The sequence below is a fragment of the Cryptomeria japonica genome, chromosome 1, assembly GCF_030272615.1.
Source record: "Cryptomeria japonica chromosome 1, Sugi_1.0, whole genome shotgun sequence".
In the NCBI taxonomy this organism is placed as follows: domain Eukaryota; kingdom Viridiplantae; phylum Streptophyta; class Pinopsida; order Cupressales; family Cupressaceae; genus Cryptomeria; species Cryptomeria japonica.
The window spans coordinates 634,066,323-634,086,679 of NC_081405.1; the positions used below are offsets into that span (position 1 = coordinate 634,066,323).

The 20,357-nt window shown below is 39.9% G+C and overlaps 1 protein-coding gene across 3 annotated transcripts in view; it reads right to left on the minus strand.

Moving 5' to 3' along the window:
* Positions 1-20,357, minus strand: part of LOC131042453 (protein ROOT INITIATION DEFECTIVE 3) — a 154,430-nt gene that overhangs the window by 34,113 nt on the left and 99,960 nt on the right. For all 3 annotated transcript variants that reach the window (XM_059220330.1, XM_059220333.1, XM_057975731.2), the window contains one exon: positions 3,394-3,638. In XM_059220330.1, the coding sequence (XP_059076313.1) occupies positions 3,394-3,638 (245 nt within the window). The remainder of the gene's footprint in view (positions 1-3,393; positions 3,639-20,357) is intronic.

Below are 20,357 nucleotides of genomic sequence, written 5' to 3' on the forward strand. Positions count from 1 at the left end.
ACACAAAGAAGAGGAGCAAGTTAGCTCAAAAACACCTCAATGACCTTGTCTTTGTGCAATATAATCTTCGATCGCGCATAAGGAAGGTAGAGGAAGCAGCAGCTGGTCCAATTGATTTGGATGATATAGATCCTTACAGTGATTGGACATCACAGGAGCAACCTCCATTGTTTACAAAGGATGACGTCAATGATTTGGAGAGGCAGGCTATGGAGGAGGGGCGTGGATTTGGTTTCACACTGAATGATATTGAGGAGGATGAGGAGGATGAGGAGTCATTTCTAGTGCCAAGAGAAGCTAGAGGCAGAGCTACATCCACGATGGAGGATGAGCCACAACCTGAGTCAGACATATCAAGCGAGGAGGCATAGTCATGCGTCGTGCAGACTTCTAGGACTAGACCCTCTAGTTCTACCTCTCCCTTAGTTTATTTCTAGAGATGGGAAGAGAAAGATGTAATTGTAATGATGTATTTACTTTTAGTTGTACAAAAACTATTTACAATTTTGCTTCCAGCCATCAACATTCCTCATGAAGATGTGATTTTGTACCCGCTTTGCGTTTAAATGTATCTAGACTCAGCTTGTTTCTTTTGTGTTCTCATTTATTGGCTCATTGGATACATCTTTTCATTGAATTTTGCAAAAAAAATGCATTTCTAATTAAATTTAAGCAATTTTTTAAGTTCCCGAGTGTTTTGCCGAGTATCGGCCGAGTTTTTTGCCGAGTATTGGCCGATTTTTTCTTGAGTTTTCTTTTTCAGGCCTTGGTGAGTTTTCGGTTTTGGCGAGTAGTTCAACTATGATTTTATGTTCTCTCAATTTTGATATTCTACATTTACCTAATACAAAATTAATAGAACATTTGGAGAACAACAATTAATTTGATCTCCCTCTAGTAGGGTCCCCAAGACCCCAATCAACACATAAATGTTATGATGGATGAGATTGTGAAAATGACCAGGGAATTTAGTGTTCGAAAATGGCCAATGCTGGCATTCCTTGACACACATCTTTGAAATTAGTCGAAGTCTCCTTATCCTCCTCATTGCATCATAGGAACTGGTGAATAAAATCTTGTTCTAGGTATTGCTTTAGCTTTTTAGTATAAATGTTGCATAACATTTTTTCTTGGTGGAAAAAAGGTTTTACTACTATTTGATTTGTTTTCTACTAGTCTTTGCACATTGTCATTGGTTAGAAATCTCTACTTTGGGTAATTTGCATATTGTAAATAGATTTTTGTATGAGTTCTGTGAATTTAATATCATATGACAATATTTGAGGTATTGTTTCAAGCATCTTGGGTGATCACTAATGATAACAAAATGGATCTTTTCATGTTCTTTAGACTCTTAAATTCTTAATGCATTATTATCCTTGTTATGTGTTTAAAGCTTTATGTATTATATTTTTGGCTAATCCTTCAAGATGCAATGGATCTATTTCTTTAGCAATCATGGATACATAGTTATTATTTTAGTAAGTAAATTTGCATTTTTATTTTATGCTTGACAGCCCTTAAATGGTTGGAGAATGATGCAGATGTTGTCATAAGGCGCAACGATAGCATAAATGTCCTTATTGGTTGCATTCAAAAAGATGGCTCCAATGCATTTGTTGAATGGGTGAGAGCCAATAATATTCATGTGGTGGGTTTCTAAATACTCTTGTTCAATTCTTGCACTGAATTCCTACTCTAGCTATTATAATCTTTATGGTGTGGAAAGTTCATTTCGTTTTCTAGTTCTAGGATTCATTTCACCTCATGCAAAATAGGCCGACAATGCAAGTTTATGAACAAGAGATCTTGAGTGTTTTTTAATGAGTTTGTTTCATAATCATAGTAATCTATGAGAAATAGCTGGATTGAATTTAAATAAGCATAGATTAAATTTAATATAATCCAAAATGCTGCAAGAAGAAGCTGAATATACTTTAGTGATATCCTAATGGTAATGAAGGATAGTCCAAGTGTTTTTTAGAATTCTTTTGATGAAATGCATATTTCAAAAGAAATTCAGAAATCTCATCTCTTCTTCCTTCCTTTGCTTGATTCTTATTTTATACACCTTTTAAACTTTCATCACATGTTTTCCCTTTTGTTATTATCGTAATGCAAGTGGCATTTGATAGTGTAGGTATTGGTTGCAGGAAAATGTGTGCTAGACTTTGTATCAACAATTCTATTAGCAAGAAAACATGGTTTCATTTCCCATTTGGAAGAAGCTGTGGTATACTCTCAAGGATGTGCAACTTACGATCTTCCTGTAAGACTGCAGAAAAAAATAGATGCTGTATTCCTCGTCCACAAGTACCACTATCTTTTGTATGCACACCATATTGTAAGACTAGACGGTTTACTGGCAATCACCTTTGCAAATCATTCAGCCTGTTTTGGCATGAACAAGCTGGCATTATTGACAATTTTGGTCTAAGTCAAACTTAGATATTTTGCCAGTGGCTTTCATTGCAAACATGTAGTTTGTCAAAGAGGTGTTGATAGGTTGGCTATGCCACCTGCATGTCATTTTATGCAATCCATTGAAGACGTGTAAATTAGGCTGGCTCTACCACTAGCATATTTTGGTCGGCTTGCCACCATATCAATTTGTAATTGCATTCATTTAAATTAGCTATGTGGATGGAGGCATTGTATATACTCACCTTTCCCACTTTGAGATCTAGGTGATCAGAAGTGTTGAAGAACTTGCATTCACATCTTTATATTGCAAACATAAAAATAAAAATAAAAAGTAGGGTGGGTTGTTACAAAACTGGATACAACATGAGAGTGTGGTGTGCTACCCGAACATGTAGCTCAAATATAACCCCATATGGATATGTCTGGATATGGTATGCATATAGCATCCAGAAGTATCATATCTGTATTTGGTATCCAATATGCGGATACATATACCCAAACAGCTTAGGGGAAGTATCAGTAACTTTCCATAAGATGCATAAATAGTAATATTTGAGAGGCAAACCAATGAAATAGCATCCAATTGGTAAATGACAGAACATATGCTTCTATGACTCGAAAGTCGAAACTCAATTTTAAGTACATTTGACTTAAGCAACCAGAAGTTAGAAAGCTCTATACTATTTGGATAAATTCAAAACAAAATAACTAAGAAAGATTCTTCATTTCCTGCTTTTGAAATTTTGTTAGTATTTTGTGTAGTAGGTAAAAAACAAATAATAAATGGTATTAAGTTGTTTATGAACACAAACTACTAATTTATGTGTAAGATATCTTTTAGGTATGACTTATGTCAGATCAAAAAGAAGTTAAAATAAAGATGAATCACATAAGAAGTTGATTTATTTAATTGCCAATTGATTTAGGAGACATTTATTTCAATGGTAAAAAGAGGCACATAAGATAGACCTCGAGATCTAGGATTTGTTGCTTCATTGAAGCTGCACTATATGATCTACTTTGAGCAAGTTCTTCCTCCAATGAACAGTATGAAGGTATGATTGCTACTGTTTCTTCCAATCTGGTTCTTGGCTTTGAGGACTTTTCTAAAGAAGAAACTGGTATACCAGGCAAACATCCTTTGCTGCTGTTTTTCTGACAACCCTTTGCATGAAACAAGATTTGTGGAATTACCAAGATATTTGTTATTTGTCCTGCATTAGTAAATAGAAAATATTGAGAAATTAGTTTTACTTTTCTTTAAACAAGAAATCATGCAATTTGGAAGTTGCTTTCAAGAGTGAAACTATAAAAGGAAAGAAATAAATTTTACTGAAGTAGCAACACACAAAGGCATTGATAGCTAGTTTTAGTGTCATAAAGTAACCCACTTCATAAATTTTCCATTGACACAAAATAAAGTCACTTTATAAATTTTCAACTTTTAATTAATTACATATAAATAATCCCGAGAAGCTCAGCACTATTTAAAATTTAATTAATTAATTATTCTCAAATAAAGTTCAAAATTAGCCTATGGAAATTAAAGAGGTTAAAAGGGACACTTCTAGAAACACGGTGGAAGAGTATATTATAGTTGGACGGATTTGCCTCCAGAAGATGCCACTTGGGAAGGGGAGTAGATTCTTGAGCATCTAAATCTACAATTGCTCGAGGATAGACAATTTCAGGGAAGGAGGGTTGTAACATCCCCTTCTTCGACCTAGGTGAGAGGACCCTTTAGCCTATTTCATTCCCTCAAGCTAATTCAAGGGCTTCAAAGAATAATTTAACTAAATAAATTAAGTTGTCTTAAATTCTTATTTTATAGGAAATTTTGGTTTAATAAATTACTTTTATTAAAAGTGACCATTTAAGTTTATAATGACTTTTCAAGAACCTAAAAGTGAATTAAAAATTAAAAAGGCCACTTTATGAGAAATAAAGTAAAAACTAAAAAAGTTTATTGAAAGTTCGAAGGGGATATTAAAAGGAGTCACAACAGGAAATTTAATATCTTTTGGTCATTTTCATTTCCTATTGTTAAATTTAGGCATTCACTCCAACTATACTCTAGGATGAAAACCCTAAGGGAAAACGGTTTTGGAGAAGGGATTTCTTCATAGCAAATCACAGTAAATTCAACCATTCATCATTGTGCAGAAAGGGGATGATTCAAAACTGGTGCAATCACCGGTAAGGAAGGACCTCAAAGAGATCAGTCCAAACCGGTCAGCAAGAGTAAACACAACGGAAACACAAGGATATGATGGAGGCGATGGAGAACAGCTTGAATTATAACATGAAATCTGAATACAACCAACCGGTAACAACCGGATTACAGAAAACCGGCTCACAGGCCTACTAGAACATACATAAAAGGTCACAACCGGAACCTTAAATCCTTAGATCTATCTTCTACGCTCAGTCTTAACTACTTTGATCCTCTTGATGATCTCTAATGCTTAATTACAATGATATATATATATATATATATATATATATATACGATCCAAGAGGATGTGGTCGGCCCAAAGGGGATCAAAACCCGAAGAACAAGACCTAACATGAAAAACCAACCTCTGCTAAGAGATTCCTCTGAAAAATCCAAAGGATGAAGTGTAGATTGCGGGAAAAGGTCGGCCACATGCCAAAGAACATCAGAATCAACGCCCAAGGCTCCGCAAGCTTTGGAAGGGGTTCCAGTAGATCGCCAAAATAGGTCCAGGCAACCGGTAACAAAGAACTGTCAATCGGTAACAGGAAAATGTCATGGAAATTGGTAGCGATATCTTGCCAGAAAATGATCCAAATGCGATGCGGTCTGGAAATAAGAAAGATGATCAAGTCTTCAAGTAGAATCCAACTCCACGGGATCCGGCGAGCCAAAACCGGTACACACAGAAAGAAATGTTGAAACTGCAAACAAAAAGCAAAACAGAAAAGAAATATTTTTGGTTGATGCAAGATTGTCATGAATCGAGGATGCTCCTGCATCAGACATTTGGGGTTGTTGAAAAGTGAGTCTCTCACTTTGCTGGGGTCAAAGGAAAACCAAGGCGGTCTACCTCTGCCTGAGAAATCCAAGATGAATCTTCAACTAGTCTGCCTTTCCACTTCACAAGATATTCCTTATACTGACTGCTCCGGGTACTACGCCCAATCCTACTGCCCAAAATGTCTTGAATCTGATCTGGTTCCTTCTAGGGCAACTGTTTCTCCAAGTCTGCAATATTGTCTTCACTGAATTCTAGTTCATGATACTCATGAAGATCTGCAATATTGAATATACGTGATATGTTCAAGTCATCCGGTAGCTCCACTTCATATGCATTTCCAGAACTGAATTTCCGCAAGATCTTACAGGGTCCAAACTTCTTCATCTGCAACTTGTTATAGGTTCCAACTGGGAATCTCTCCTTTCTCAGATACACCATCACTTCATCACCAACTTCAAATTCCTTGTCTCTTGACTCTTCTTCTCATCTGCCTTCTCCTTATACTTGTTCATATCTTCCAAATGCTGCTTAACCTGAATATGTAATGTTGCCATGTGGTTTGCAAAGTCTTTTGCTTCTGAACTTCTCCTGTCATCACTGTTGATATCCCTTAATTCTCATATACCTCTGGGATGCACTCCGGTAACTATCTCAAAAGGTGTTTTTCCGGTGCTCCTATTCATTGAATTGTTGTAGGCAAACTCTGCTTGTGCAAGAATCAAATCCCAACTTCCGGTTTTATCTCCAACTAAACATCTCAGTAGATTTCCCAAACTCCGGTTTACTACCTTTGTCTATCCATCAGTTTGCAGGTGAAAAGTAGAACTGAATTCCAAATCTGTCTTCATCTTCTTCCAAAGTGTTCTCCAAAAGTAACCAACAAACTTAGTGTCTGTCTGAAACTATGCTCTTAGGTAATCCATGCAATCTCACTACTTCCTTGAAAAATAGGTCTACTACATGCACTGCATCTGATGTCTTCCTACAAGGTATGAAATGAGCCATCTACCCACCACCACAAATATAGAATCATTCCCTCTCTGTGTTTTAGGCAATCCATGCTTATATCCTCCCAAGGTCTTACCGGTACTGTCAAAGGTTTATACAATCCCACATTCTGACTACTCCCTTTTGCAACTTGACAAATTCTACAACTCTACACAAATTTCTTAACATCCTTATGAATTTGGGGCCAAAAGTATTGCTCACTCACCAAGGCTATTGTTTTGTCAACACCAAAGTGTCCGACCAATTCTCCACCATGTTTCTCCTCAATCAGATTCTCCCTCAGAGAACTCTTAGGTATGCACAACTGAACTCCTCTGAATAACATCACATCCTGAATGAAATAATCCAACCACTTACTCCTACCTGCAATAACCGGTTCTTTACATGCTTTCCAAGGTTCTCCAAAATCTGGGTCATCCTCATACAAGGTCTTCAACTCTTCAAATCCTAACACTGTCACTCTCATCTCTGTCAGCAAATTCCTTCTCCTACACAATGCATCAACAACTTTGTTAGATTTACCACTTCTATGCTTCAACACAAAGGTGTAACTCTGCAAAAATTCTACCCATCTCATATGTCTCTGATTCAACTTACTCTGATTGTTCAAATACTGCAAGGCTTGATGATCTGTATAGAACACAAACTCCTTAGGCAACAAGTAATGTCTCCACTTCTTCAAGGCTTGAACTATGGCATAGAATTCTTGATCATACACTGAATATCTTCTCCTAGCATCATTCAACTTCTCACTAAAATAAGCTACTGCTCTCCCTTCTTGACTCAAGACTGCTCCAATTGCTGTTCCACTTGAATCACAATCCACTTGAAATACTTTATTGAAATCCGGTAAAGCCAACACGGGCTGCTCAGTTACTTTCTGCTTCAATAACTCAAAAAAATTTGTTTGCTTCGGTGATCCACTTGAATTCCTTCTTATCTCCTCTCATGGTTTCAGTCATAGGGTTACAAACTATACTAAAATTTCTGATGAACTTCCAGTAAAAACTAGCCAATCCGTGAAATGACCTTACCTCTCCAATGCTTTCCAGTGTAGGCCACTCAACAATTGCTTTCACTTTCTCAGGGTCCATCTTCAATCCATCATCGAATATCACAAATCCCAAATAGACTAACTCTTCCTTCATGAAAGTACACTTCTTAAGGTTTATCAACAACTTCTCTTCATTCAACCTCTACAAAACTTGTCTCATATGCAACAAATGTTCCTCTTTTGTCTTACTGAAAATCAGAATATCATCCAAGTACACAATAATAAAATTACCCAAGAATTTCTTCAATACCTCAGTCATCAACCTCATGAAAGTACTCGGTGCATTAGTTAACCCAAAAGGCATCACCAACCATTCATACAGTCCTTCATTTGTCTTGAATGTTGTCTTCCACTCATCTCCTTTTTTGATCCTAATTTGATGGTATCCACTCTTCAAATCTATCTTTGTAAAGTATCTGGCTCCACACAAACAGTCCATTATGTCATCCATCCTAGGCAAAAGGAAACCGGTATTTCACTGTGATCTTGTTTATTGCTCTTCAATCGGTACACATACTCCATTCTCCATTCTTCTTAGATGTTAACACTGCTGGTACTGCACAAGCGCTCAAACTTTCTTTGATCAAACCTTTCTTCAACAGCTCCTGCACTTGTCTATTTAGCTCTTCATTCTCTACCAGTGTCAACCAATGTGCATCTTTGTTAGGCAAACTAGCTCCGGGAATCAAATCCATGCAATGACTAATACTTCTTACCAGTCGCAATCCATCAAGCACATTATCTGAAATGATGTCTTCATATTCTGTCAGCAAATCTTTTATCTCTTCTGGTTGTTCTTCTTCCGGTTCCGGTCTCTCAGTCTTCTTAGGAACCAAGGTGTTGACGTGGCTAAAGTCGCGGAACTACGACTCCATCCGACCAACGCAGAATAGAATGTACTCGCTAAGTATCCTATCCTCTCTTGAGATAAGGAAATCCATAATGTTGTTTTTAATTGATCAATGGGGATGACCTCAAGGTTTCGATTGTTAGCTCTTGACTGCGGGATAACTCAGTGATCGATGTGTTTTGCTGGGAGCACAAGGGGTCTTACGTTTTGCAACCAAGTGGTCTGCTGCGATTCTCAGATTGCGAAATAAAAAGCAAAGAGGAAGGGTTCAGGAAGCCTAAGGACAAGGATGATAACAGTTGATGTAGCGGGTAGACAGATTTCAACAAACCAATTCTTGTTTTGCCAGAGACACCCTCACAACTAGATAAGAACAGTGCAAGCTCCAAGGGATGAAGGATTTTCAGACCGGAGATACTCGTTTTAGGCACCCAATTTTGGCGCAGCCTAAGACGAACACCTACAATTGAACTAAGCACAGTTTGGGTTCAGACTAACCATGCATGGTGACCTACAATTAGCAGACCCCCAATGGTATGAACCAAAAATGCATCAAATACCCCTCTACACTTCACCATTAAAATCCCTGCACTCTAAAATTAACCAGCTGAAAGAAACGATGCAAATAGACTAAAACAAAGACAACAAACACCATATTTCAATGTTCATATATTTGTTCCAGCTGCCATTACAACAATTTCTGTAGCATCTCTATGATATGCCTAAAATCTAACCTATTCTAACTCTAAAATCTAACTACAAAATTCTAACCCTTTACAAAAGAAAGGCCTCTGCCTTTTATAGATTGACAATTTGAACCGGTGGCCAGGATGGACTGCATCCAAGGGTCCTGATTTATTCCACAAAATAAGCCTGCCCATACCCACTTAATTCTTAGTTATCTACCCAACCACCTTCTCAACTACCTATAATTGTTTGGCTTCAATTTGGGCCTATCCGGTAGTTGAACATAACTGACCCGTATCCCCTCTATTTTAAAATATCTTGAGTGGGACCCACAGGCAGCTCTTTACAATAAAACAGTTTCAGTTTTCAAAAACTGAACTTCTAGAATTAAATCCAGTTGCGTATTTCTCGAGAATGCATAGACTTGCAGCATTCGGAGTGTTCTTTGGTCTTTGGTCTCGGTGGTGGACTTTAGCTTGTTGCTCAATGGTTCAGCAACATGCTTCCCAATGCTTGGTTCCGATCTCGTACTCTGGATCTTCTTCTCCAGCTTTAATCGCGATCAAGGCTCCTTGATGTTTCAAGCTTTCTCTTGGTTCTTTCAAACGGTGCCTTCGACCTGCGAACAATCAATCTCACTTTAATAAATCAATTTGAAAAATTAATTAAATTAATTTGACAAATATTAAGTTTTCTAACGTCCGACTCGTGAAGCTCTTTGTGAGATGTATCTTTTAAATGTCTCTCCTCAAACATGAAATCCAATCCTTAGATGAAATTCAGGCATGAGAGGTGAATTGCGAGATGTTATGTTCAAGCCATTTTAAGAAGCATATCCAATTTCGAACACTTCACCTAAAATGTGAGATTTTGGCTTTCCATTTTAATTTCGAGCGAAATTTGGCCATTTAAGAGGTTTGATAGATTTACCTTTTCACCCTTTGGATGCCCTGCTTTGATTTTCGGATTGCTCGGATGAAATGGGAGATGATCTTTTAAGTTATGTTTTCCTGACTTCGACCCTTGGAGTTGGAATGAGAGATGTTTCTAAGTTTATAAAGTGTCTTTGCCTTCACTTTCAGCCGACTTTGACAATTCACAAGCTTTCTTTTTTTAAAACTCCTTAGCGGAATTCAACGATTTAGACAGAGATGCGTGACTTGGACTTTCCTTTTCCTCTCGGCTTATAAGTTTATTTTCGCAATTTTAGCCTTTCTTGGCAATTTCGGCCTAAATGCCAATTTTGCAAGCTTTAATGTTTTCGGGCCTTATAAGGCTTTTTCTTTTGAGTTTTAGCGACTTTGAACTTTGAAGCCCTTTTCGGCCTCTAAGTCAATTTTGAGAGCCTTGTCTTACATTTCAGCTTTAGAAGCCGATTTGAAAGTCTTAAGTTGTATTGCGGCCTCTGAGGTTAAAATGCGAACTTGGGCATTTTATTGGTTTGCGAGATAGGGTTTACATCTTATTCGGGCTACCTAGCCATATTTCGCGATTTTGTTTCTTTTGGTTTAGAAACATCTTTGACGAGTTTTGGGAGCTTTTTAATGTTTTTCGGCCTTAAACCTTATTTTGCGCGATTTTGAGCTTTTGCTTATCTTTGGCGTACATGACGATTTTGTCAGTTTTGGTGAATTTCGGCTCTTTAAGCTGATTTGTCCCTTTTTCGGCTTATGAGACCATTTTGTACTATTTTAACTTAGTCTTCTCTCCTCACTTTTCGGCCTATTGAGCCTTTTTGCACGATTAACTATTTTCGGTCTTTTGGGCCTTTTCGCAAGTTTGAAAAGTCTCTTATTATTTTCGGCAAATTCGATAAGTTTGTGAGCTTTGGGAATTTTTGGCTTAGAAAGGAAATTCGCGAGCTTTAAGAGTCTTCTATTATTTTCGGCATGGGGATATTGGGCGATTTGCTAACTTTGTTTCAAATTTCGGCCATGCCTACTGGAAATGCACGACTTTTGCCCTAGCTCTCCATTTTCGGCTTCAAAAAGGATTTTGAGAGGTTGTAGTGATTCTATCATTCTCGGCCTAGAAGACGTATTTGCGCGATTTGACTTCGCATTAGCGTTTTCCTTGTGCATTTTCGGCTTGTTGGACCAAAATGAGAGTTTAAGTGGTTTTTGGCCTGAATGGCCAAGATGCACGACTTCTCCTTTTAACGCTTTAAGACTCCAAATTTCGGGCTCTGAGAGGGTTTCGTGATTTTACCTTTGCTTCTGCAACCTTACTTGGACTTTCTCTCAATCATCGAGCAGACTCAAACCAAAAACGAGGGTCCCTATCCAGGACGGGGATGGGTGTGCAATCCGCACAACACAAGGCAAAACACACATTCTCATGTCTCATTCCATCCAGGAACTTCCTTCCAACCACCAAACAGATCCTAGCGTTCGTACAGACTTCACTCTTTAAAGGCTCCTCCAAAGGTAACAAGGTTTGCTTCATTCCATTTCCCACAAAGGTGTATATGTTCTTCCTCCCATCATGTATTGCCTGTCTATCAAACTGCCAAGGTCTACCCAACAAAAGATGACAGATATCCATAGGCATAATATCACACAAAACTTCATCATGATAATTCCCAATTTTCAATTTCACCAAACATTGCTCACTTACCAACAACTTATGTTCATCCTGAATCCATGCTATCTGATAAGGCTTAAGGGTGTTTCAATCTTTCCAAATTCAACTTATTCACCATCTCTTCAGAAACAAGATCATCCAAACTACCACTATCTATAACAAATTTACAAAACTTACTGGATACCTTACATCTAGTCTTGAACAAATTCCTCCTCTGCAAGGGCTCTTCATCTTCTCCGATATGACACAAAACTCTCCTCATCATCAACAATTCTCCATCTTCCATTTTGTTAGCTGATCCAGTGGGGCTTTCTTCCACCACTACTGCTCTTCCGGTATTCCCTGTCTTCTTGCATTCAAAGGCACGATGTCCTTCTCCTCCACACTTATAGAAAGTTCCTCTAAATGCCCTCTTGTCCTGTCTTCCAAAATTCTCATTCCGGTAGCCATCCGGTTCTCTCCTCCAGTAGAAATTTCTATCATCTTTCCGATATGAATTTCCTTCTTTGTTCACTTCTTTGTCCTTGTTCTGATCTATACAGGTTCCTCTACCTCCAGTATATCCTCTTCCTCCTTGAAATCTACCTCCGGTAAACCTTCCACCTCTACCTCTCTGTCTCTGCTCATGTCTTTTGTTCAACTTTTCTTCAGCCTTTAGGGCATACTAATAAACCTCTTCAACACTCTAATTTGATCAAACTGAGTTCATCTTGTATAGACATCCATAATCCATTCAAATATCTTGCAACTTGTTCGACTTCATCATCAACATGTCCGGATCTGATATTCAGCTTGTAAAATGCTTCGGTGTACTCCTTCACACTAGATTCCTTCTGTCTCAAGTTCTACAACTTCCGGAACAAATCCACTTGATAATTCGCCGGCATAAACTTTGATTTCAATTTAGCAACCATTTGATCCCATGTCTTAATCTTCTCTTTACCTCTTCTTTGTCTATCAACTTGCAAGTGTTCCCACCAAAGAGATGCATGACGTTTCAACCGGGTACAAGTATATTTCACCTTCCTTTAGTCTGCAATGTTTTCAAAATCAAAATACTTCTCCATCTCCGAGATCCAATCCATCAATTCATCGGAATCCAGTGTTCCACGGGCGTTGGGGATGGGGGGACCAAGGGCTTAAATTAGGGGACGGCGACAGGGGGGGTGGCGGGGTGGTGGTGCTCATATATATACATATAGTACTTGAAAAACTAGTTTTGAAAAGATGTATAACAGTATAACAGTATAAGAATTAGATTTCAAATGAAACTATAGGAAATACCAAGATTACTTAGATTAGTAATACTAATTGCTAAATGCTAAATAAAATTTGACAAATGAAATTGTCAAATTGGAGATTTCTCATTTCTATCATATGAATATCGAAAAAGAAAAACGAAAATACGAATATCTGATGCCATTGCAAAGTCTATAATAATAAAGATGATTACATGATTCATCATTACAATGAGTAGCCAAATACAAATACGTGTAGCAATAGCATTACAAAAGAGACTAGAGTCAAAGACAAAATGACAAAACTCAAAATGTAGCTAATGGAGGCCTCTAATCATCTGCGAACTCCTCTCACTGGAACTGTTGGACTCTTGAAGATCAAGGTCCCTCAAGCTCACACCAACTAGCCCTGCATTTGAAGTGGTAGGATCATCCTCATTAATCTGTGAAGGCTCCTCTGGCTCTACATCCCATCGTGCCGCTGGAATATCCTTGTACAGAAGTGTCTTGCGGTCCATGAGACGCAAAGCACTATGTACAGCCACAAGCTTCTCTGCTCTCTTAGAGGTAAGTTTGTTCCTCTTAAGAGAGTGGATGAAGCTATATGTAGACCAATTCCTCTCAGCAGTTGAAGAACTGGAAACCTAGGATAGCAAACGGATGGCTAGAGTGGTGATCAAAGATTTCGGGCCATGACAATTCGACCACAAAAGTGGGTCCTCATGTGCCATAGTGTCTATATCCATCCTTGCCGCATCTGAATAACATCTAAGAGTGGCAAATCTTCCCCACTCAGTGCGCATTGTGCCGACATCTCTGGAATCAAACATCTTTTCTATGCACCTAAAGAAACCCGCCTTCACCTAATCATCCTGAATCGGTGTTAGTCTACCCGGTCTAGCCTTGTACCACTTAGGATTCAAGGCAAAGGCAGCCATATGCAAAGGAGTGTTCAACTTGTCCCATCTATGCTAAATGATAGGCCAGATTTGCTCATTGTAGAATGCTAAAGAGGGGTTCTTCACTCGCACAGCAGCCCTCATCTGGTCAAGCATAGAGTCAATGCACTCATACACCTCTCCAAGGTTAGGTGCATCCCCATCCCCATATTTGATCACCTGGAATACTGGAGAAATGATGGAGACAATGTATTTCGCATCAGTCCAAACACATCACTCTTCACTATCTCCTTCACCCTTCTCCCCTGCTTTGTCTTGGCCTCAGCCCACCTATTCCACTGATTAGTCATAACCATGAGTTGCAATGCCTCTTGCAACTCAATCATTCTCTCCAATAGAATGAAATAGGATGCATATCTAGTCTCAACTGGTTTCAAGAACTCCTTCTTCGCGAAGGTCCTGAAGAGTGCATGTGAAGTGTGGTGGTTGCAGATAAACATCTGCACATCTCTTGCATCGGTGACCACTCCTCTAATCCAGTCTATCTTCCCCATGTCCTTGAGTGCATTGTTCATGGCATGCACACAACATGGGGTCCACCAAATGTGTCTATAGGCTGCCTCAATGAGTCTCCCTGCTGCTCTACACACATGGGCTGCATTTGTCACTACTTGGACCACATTTTGTGGCCCAACCTCCTCGATAGCCTCCCTGAGGACCTGAAACTGGAAATCAGCATCTTTACGATGCCCTGTACAATCAACTGCTCTAAGGAAGTATGGGCCCTCTGCACATGTGACCATGATGTTGATGAGTGGACGATGGCTAATGTCCGTCCACCCATCCATAACTATGCTGCACCCCGATGCCACCAGACATGCCTTCATCTTCTCCATCAAAATATTGATCTTGGAATAGCATTTATCCAAGATCGAGGTCCTCATTTTTCGTCTCCCCTAGTGGCACATAAGATGGCCCTCCCTTGGCCACCATAGCCATCATCTCCCTATAATAAGGAGACTGTGTAACATGAAATGGAATGCCATTGGCAAAGAAGAACTTGCCAATGGATTCATCTATCTCATCTCTTAGCTGCACATTAAACATATCAGTAATGGGGTTGCTCTGTGGTGTCTGCAACCTACGTTTCCCAGCCCTATCGGCAGTAGAAGTGGAAGTGGATGGAGATCCAAACATCATTCCTCCTGTCTGCAAAGCATGAGAAGTATGTGGCACATTCTGGTTGCCCTGGAGTGCTGCCCTAGCAGACAAAGTAGTAGGCATTGAAATATTTGTGTCATCTGGAACCCCCCAAAGCCTGTTAAACTCAATTTTGTACTGTATATTTTTAGCTTCCTCCAAAAACTTACAATGTTTCATGCCTTTTCCTCTCCAAAACAGAAAGTGTGAATTCACCCTACTAATGCTACCGTGTCACAAATATTGCACTTCCACTTCCTTGTTCCCCCACTTGAATGTGATGTGCCTTGTACTGATATTCGTGAAGCAAACTGTTTTAGAGGAGACTTAGGATCAAAATGACCCCTAGCATATGGTGCCAACAACTCTAAAGGGCAACCTGTACTAGCTGGTGCACTCGCCATAGAACTAGATTGGGCTCCAGGATCAGCCCCATGGTCACCCCCCTCATTTTCAGGTTCATATTCTGAATCATTCTCACTATGAGAATGGATTTGCATGTCATCTTCACTCATGCCTTGGGAGCTCATTGTGAAATTGACACTGCATTTCACAAAATAAAAATAAAGATAAAATCAGCCTAGTTTAACAATATATTTTTAAATTTTTTTCGTATTCATCTCAAAATGAGATTTGATGTTGAATCTTGAGGGCAAAATGATGAATGATTCATTCATCATTTTGCCCTCAAGATTCAACATCAAATCTCATTTTGAGTCTTGAGATGAATAGGGAAAAAAAATCCAAAAATGACATAGAACAATGAAAATCAGAAAATAAAACAAAAAAAAAACAAGAAAAAGTTGAAAAACCCTACCTTGTGCTTGAAAAATCTCTCCAAAATGTAGAAGAATCTTCTTCTTCCTCTTCTTCTTGCTTCTTCTAGCTCCTATCACACTTGCAATCACTTTTCTCACCCCTTCAATCAGTCTTCTTCAAGTTTTTCCTCCTCTTCAACTTGCTGGAAAAAAAATCAGTTTTCCAAAATGAGAGTGAAATCTAAAAGAAATATGCTTTTGTGTTGTTTTGGGGGGTAGGGTGGGACCCACGTCCAATTAGGGTGACCCCTTAACCCCCCAAAAAGTCACATGTTTTTAAAAATGTTTTTTTTTGTTTTCTTTGACGTGGGAACGCGGGAGACGTCTAGGCGTCTCCCCGTCCCTCAAGAGACGTCTGGGCGTCTCTCAAGATACGAGGAGATGCCCAGACGTCTCCCAAGGAGACGCCCAAACGTCTCCCAGGAGACGTCTCCACGTCTCCGTGGGAGACGCAGAGACGTGTTGACGTGTCTAAAATCGCAGAACTTGCGACTTCATCCGGCCAACGCAAAATAGAATGTACTCGCTGAGTATCCTATCCTCTCTTGAGATAAGGAAATCCCTAATGCTGTTTCTTTGATCAATGGGGACGACCTCAAGGTTTTGATTGTCAGGTCTTGACGGCGGGATTGCTCAGTGGTTTGATGTGTTTTGCTAGAAACACAAAGGGTACTTACGGTGATATGGATAATTGTTGGATGAGTTCCCTAAAACTTTAACAGTCTCATTATCGATTGGTTTCAGTTGCATGATACTATTTCAGCAGAACTGTGGATTCTTCTTGGTAAAAAAGGGAAAAAAGAGGGATAGGAAAAGAGAGGTACAGAAAGTCTAAATTATTTAACTAAGATAGCATATTAAGAAAACAGACAGACACCTCCAAATAACTAGATTAAACACTATCAGCCATTTAAGCACAATATTTGTATGAATCTAGTGCGATCTTCAAGGGAAAATTGAGTTTTCATGCTATTAAACACAACATCGGAACTTTAACATTCATTCAATGAGTATTCAATAACCGAACTAAGCATGTGAAAGGGTTCAGATTAACCATGCAGAAGGAATGACAATCAATCAGTCCCTAATGGTATGAACAGCGAGGATTCTATCACATGTTTATCTAGAAAATGCTATGGAAATGAAAGAAACATAACTGAATAATTCAAATTAGTGAAGAAGGAGACCATGCACTCGCAATGAAATTGGAACAGTCATAATTTTGCATTAATATCCTGTGTAAATTTCGCCAGAGCTTCAGCAACAATCCATGAACTTCTTACAAAATGAGGGAAAACCGGTCCCTTTAAATAGGCTTCCAAAAATAGATGAATGGCCAAGATCTAATCTAAACAAGTGGCCCAGATTCATCCTTACAAAAGGTTACCATACCCATAAATGGAGGGCAAATATCAGCAACTACCCCAAAGGGAGCAATAACTACCTAAAAAGGTAATTAAAACAAAGCTATCCAAAATAATTTAAAAAAGTGCACATACACAAAGATTTAAGTTTACAGTTGACTTGGAAGTCAAATATGACCCTTTGGCCAAAAAGTGCGCTTTCAAAATTTAAAAGAAAAAAGCACTTTAGGAAAGCACTTTCTCTTTTCCAGCTCTAGATTCCTCTGTGATGAACTCGACCTCGTCGTGCAAATACTCTCCCCAGATATCCTGATCAGCTGCACGTTCTACCTGGATGTAGTCCTGAAATCTCAGGCATAACTTGAATAATTCGGTCATCGGCGGCATAGGTGGATTGAACATCTTGTAATGGATACCTTGTAGGAGGCTATCCAAATTCTCCAGCTCCTCCCTCCAGTATGACTTGTGATTTTGAAAATATGATATGTCTGCTTGAAGCCTAGAAGCAAAATCTAGTTCCTCTACAGACTAAGCGACGCTGGGATTGAGCCGGTCCTCCCACTGCGGTTGCACCTCACTATCTTCCATACTATTTTTCCAACCGGGAACCATGGATTTGAGGATCCTTGGACCAAGATCCTTCACATTTGATAAAGTGTCATCGCACTTATCATGCATTTTATTGATATTATCCCTCATGTCGTCCTTCATGCTGAGGGTCCAATACCAGTCTTTGAAGGTATTGACACCATAAGGATTTAGGATAGTATCAGCAGCCGAGATCTGAGAGCAGGTCCAAAATAGAGCCCTAATGAGGGGCAATGTCTTGGCCATCGCCTCATGAGTGTTATAGCATTCTTTCTTCAGCTTACACACTTTGATAATAATGGCTTCCCTATGGAGGGCCATTTCGCGCAGATCCTTGAAGATTTGCTCCCCTCTTTCTTTAATGCCTCGCATCCATTTCTTGACGGCCTTTGCAGTATCCCGTACTCCTTCAAATTCTATCATGGTCCTCTGTGCCAATGTTATCGGGGGAATGTGGGATTCGGAAGCATTATGTGATGGTCTCAGGAGTTGATCAATGTACCCCTCGGCCTGTTCAGCACGAGCTCGATACATGTTCTTTTCAGTTGTTATTTCTTCAAGTTGCCTGAGCATGCTCTATACTGAATCCTTGAATTCCTCCCTTTCCTGCCCCTTAGTGGCTCGTCCGATTGAGACAGTCATGATGCTATAATCAGCCAGTGTAATTTGATCTACTGGCTTGTCTACAGGCGGGGTGGCAATATAAAGGGTACGGTTTCTTTGCTCATCCTTGGTTATCCTGGAATACGCCTTGGGCGTTTTCTTCCCCTTGGCCTTGGCTTGGTCTATACGTGAGAAGATGTCCTCCAAGTCGATGGGTGGCTTGGTGGCGGCCTTGCGCTGAGCTCAAGCAATTAACCATTCTTGAGGTACAGTTTGGGCTGATGCTATGGTTAAATTGGCACTTTGTTCTTTGATGTTTTCAACCGGCTCATCGCATATTTGCAGCTGTTCCATTACAAGAGGAGTAGAGGAAGTGTCAAGTTCCTTGCTCACAGTCGAATTCTCTCCCACTTCACTGAACAATTGCCTAGTATTTTCATGTGATGGTTGTTCTTCAGTCTTTTCAAGCTCGCGGGTATCATCTGTCCTTTGCTCTCCTTCAACAGTGGAGTCATCCTTGGTAGTATTATGGAGCAGCAATTCATGGCGGCTTTGTTGGGTGGGTTCATGCAATTCAATCCCCTGAGTGGATGGAATCTCTCCTTCCTCAACTTGGTTATCAGGTTCGGCTGATTCAATGGCTCTTAGCTCGGCATCCAGCATGTCGATTGCAGGAGGGCCATCAGCTCCAAATGCATCAATATCACTCTAGGAAGGCGGAGCAAGTATATAATCTAGTTCAACTACATCATCCGACGAATTGCGGTCCTTTGATGATGAAGTGACCTCTGGCCTCCTAATGGGGATCTTTTCCCTTCTTGTTCTTTTGGATGTCCGAGTTCCTCTGGTGGCCTTAGCCTTCTTCCTTTTCTCAGGCTTTTTGATCTCTTCCTTAGGTGCACTGGAAGTTCCCTCATCTTTGGAGGACTGAGAATCAAGGTTACCCATCAAGTGGTAGGTGAATTGGACTCCCTCATGTATCAGTCGCTTAATTTGTTGGTGCAACCACTGGTCAATATATCTTCCTGGGGCTGCCATAACCGCCTCGAAATTAGTGATTGGATCTTGCGACCAATCGATGCCTAGCAAAAGATGTCTTACCGCCTCAAATTCTCGGACTTGCAGGCAATTTCCTGAATCTGTTAGTTGATCTGGTACCCAGCGGTATTCATAGAGTAGCATTTGTTGCACACTCAGCCTCGAATATTCACGCCTTCGGACCTCATAGTCATCAGAGCAGTTCTTCCAGTAATCTTCAACTGATTCTTTGCTCTGTATCGCCTGCCATAGGCCCTCTTTGCCAGATTGTCGTGATCAAAGCATTTCCTTGGAAAATGCTCTTGTAGGTCGTAGGAGGCTAGTTCTGCAAAGGATTCCTCTGCCTGGGATGGGTTCTTTAGATGGACATCCTGATTACCTATAACCATAGGGAATGCGAATCCAGACTACTTCCTGTCTCTGAGTAAGCTGCTCGTCGGACGTGACTGCCTTGCAACTTCCAGGAGAACTATCTTGTCGGTTGGGTATCGCAGAAGTGGGAAAGGAGCACCCTCAAAGCTAGCTATCCGAATGTAGGAGAACCTTGGGAACTAGATGAACCAGGCACCATATCTCTGTACTAGAATAGTAGCTTGCTCTGAGAGCCTTATGTGTAGTCCTCCCTGCATCAGCCTGACCAGGCGCATTGTGAAGGCGTTATTAACGCGCTCATACTGACCAACTGCATAGGCAGGGTTGTTCTTTTCCCTTTGAGCTATGTCCTGATAGTGTAGTTGTGGATAACAATCGTATACCTTCACCTGATCAGGCCCATTCCCGATTTCACCCTTCATGATTAAACCTAGCAGTGGCTGGTTCCTAGCGAACATGTAGACTAAATAGGATGTCATAGTGAAGTACTTCTTCGCTTCAAGTTCGATCAGTTGGGTGTGGATGTTGTCGCTTATAATCTGGGCCCAGTCAAACTTGGATTTCCCAGCGAAGACCTGTTCTGTTAAGTAGAACATCCATTCTTCAAAGTAATTGGATTGGGGAAATCCCAT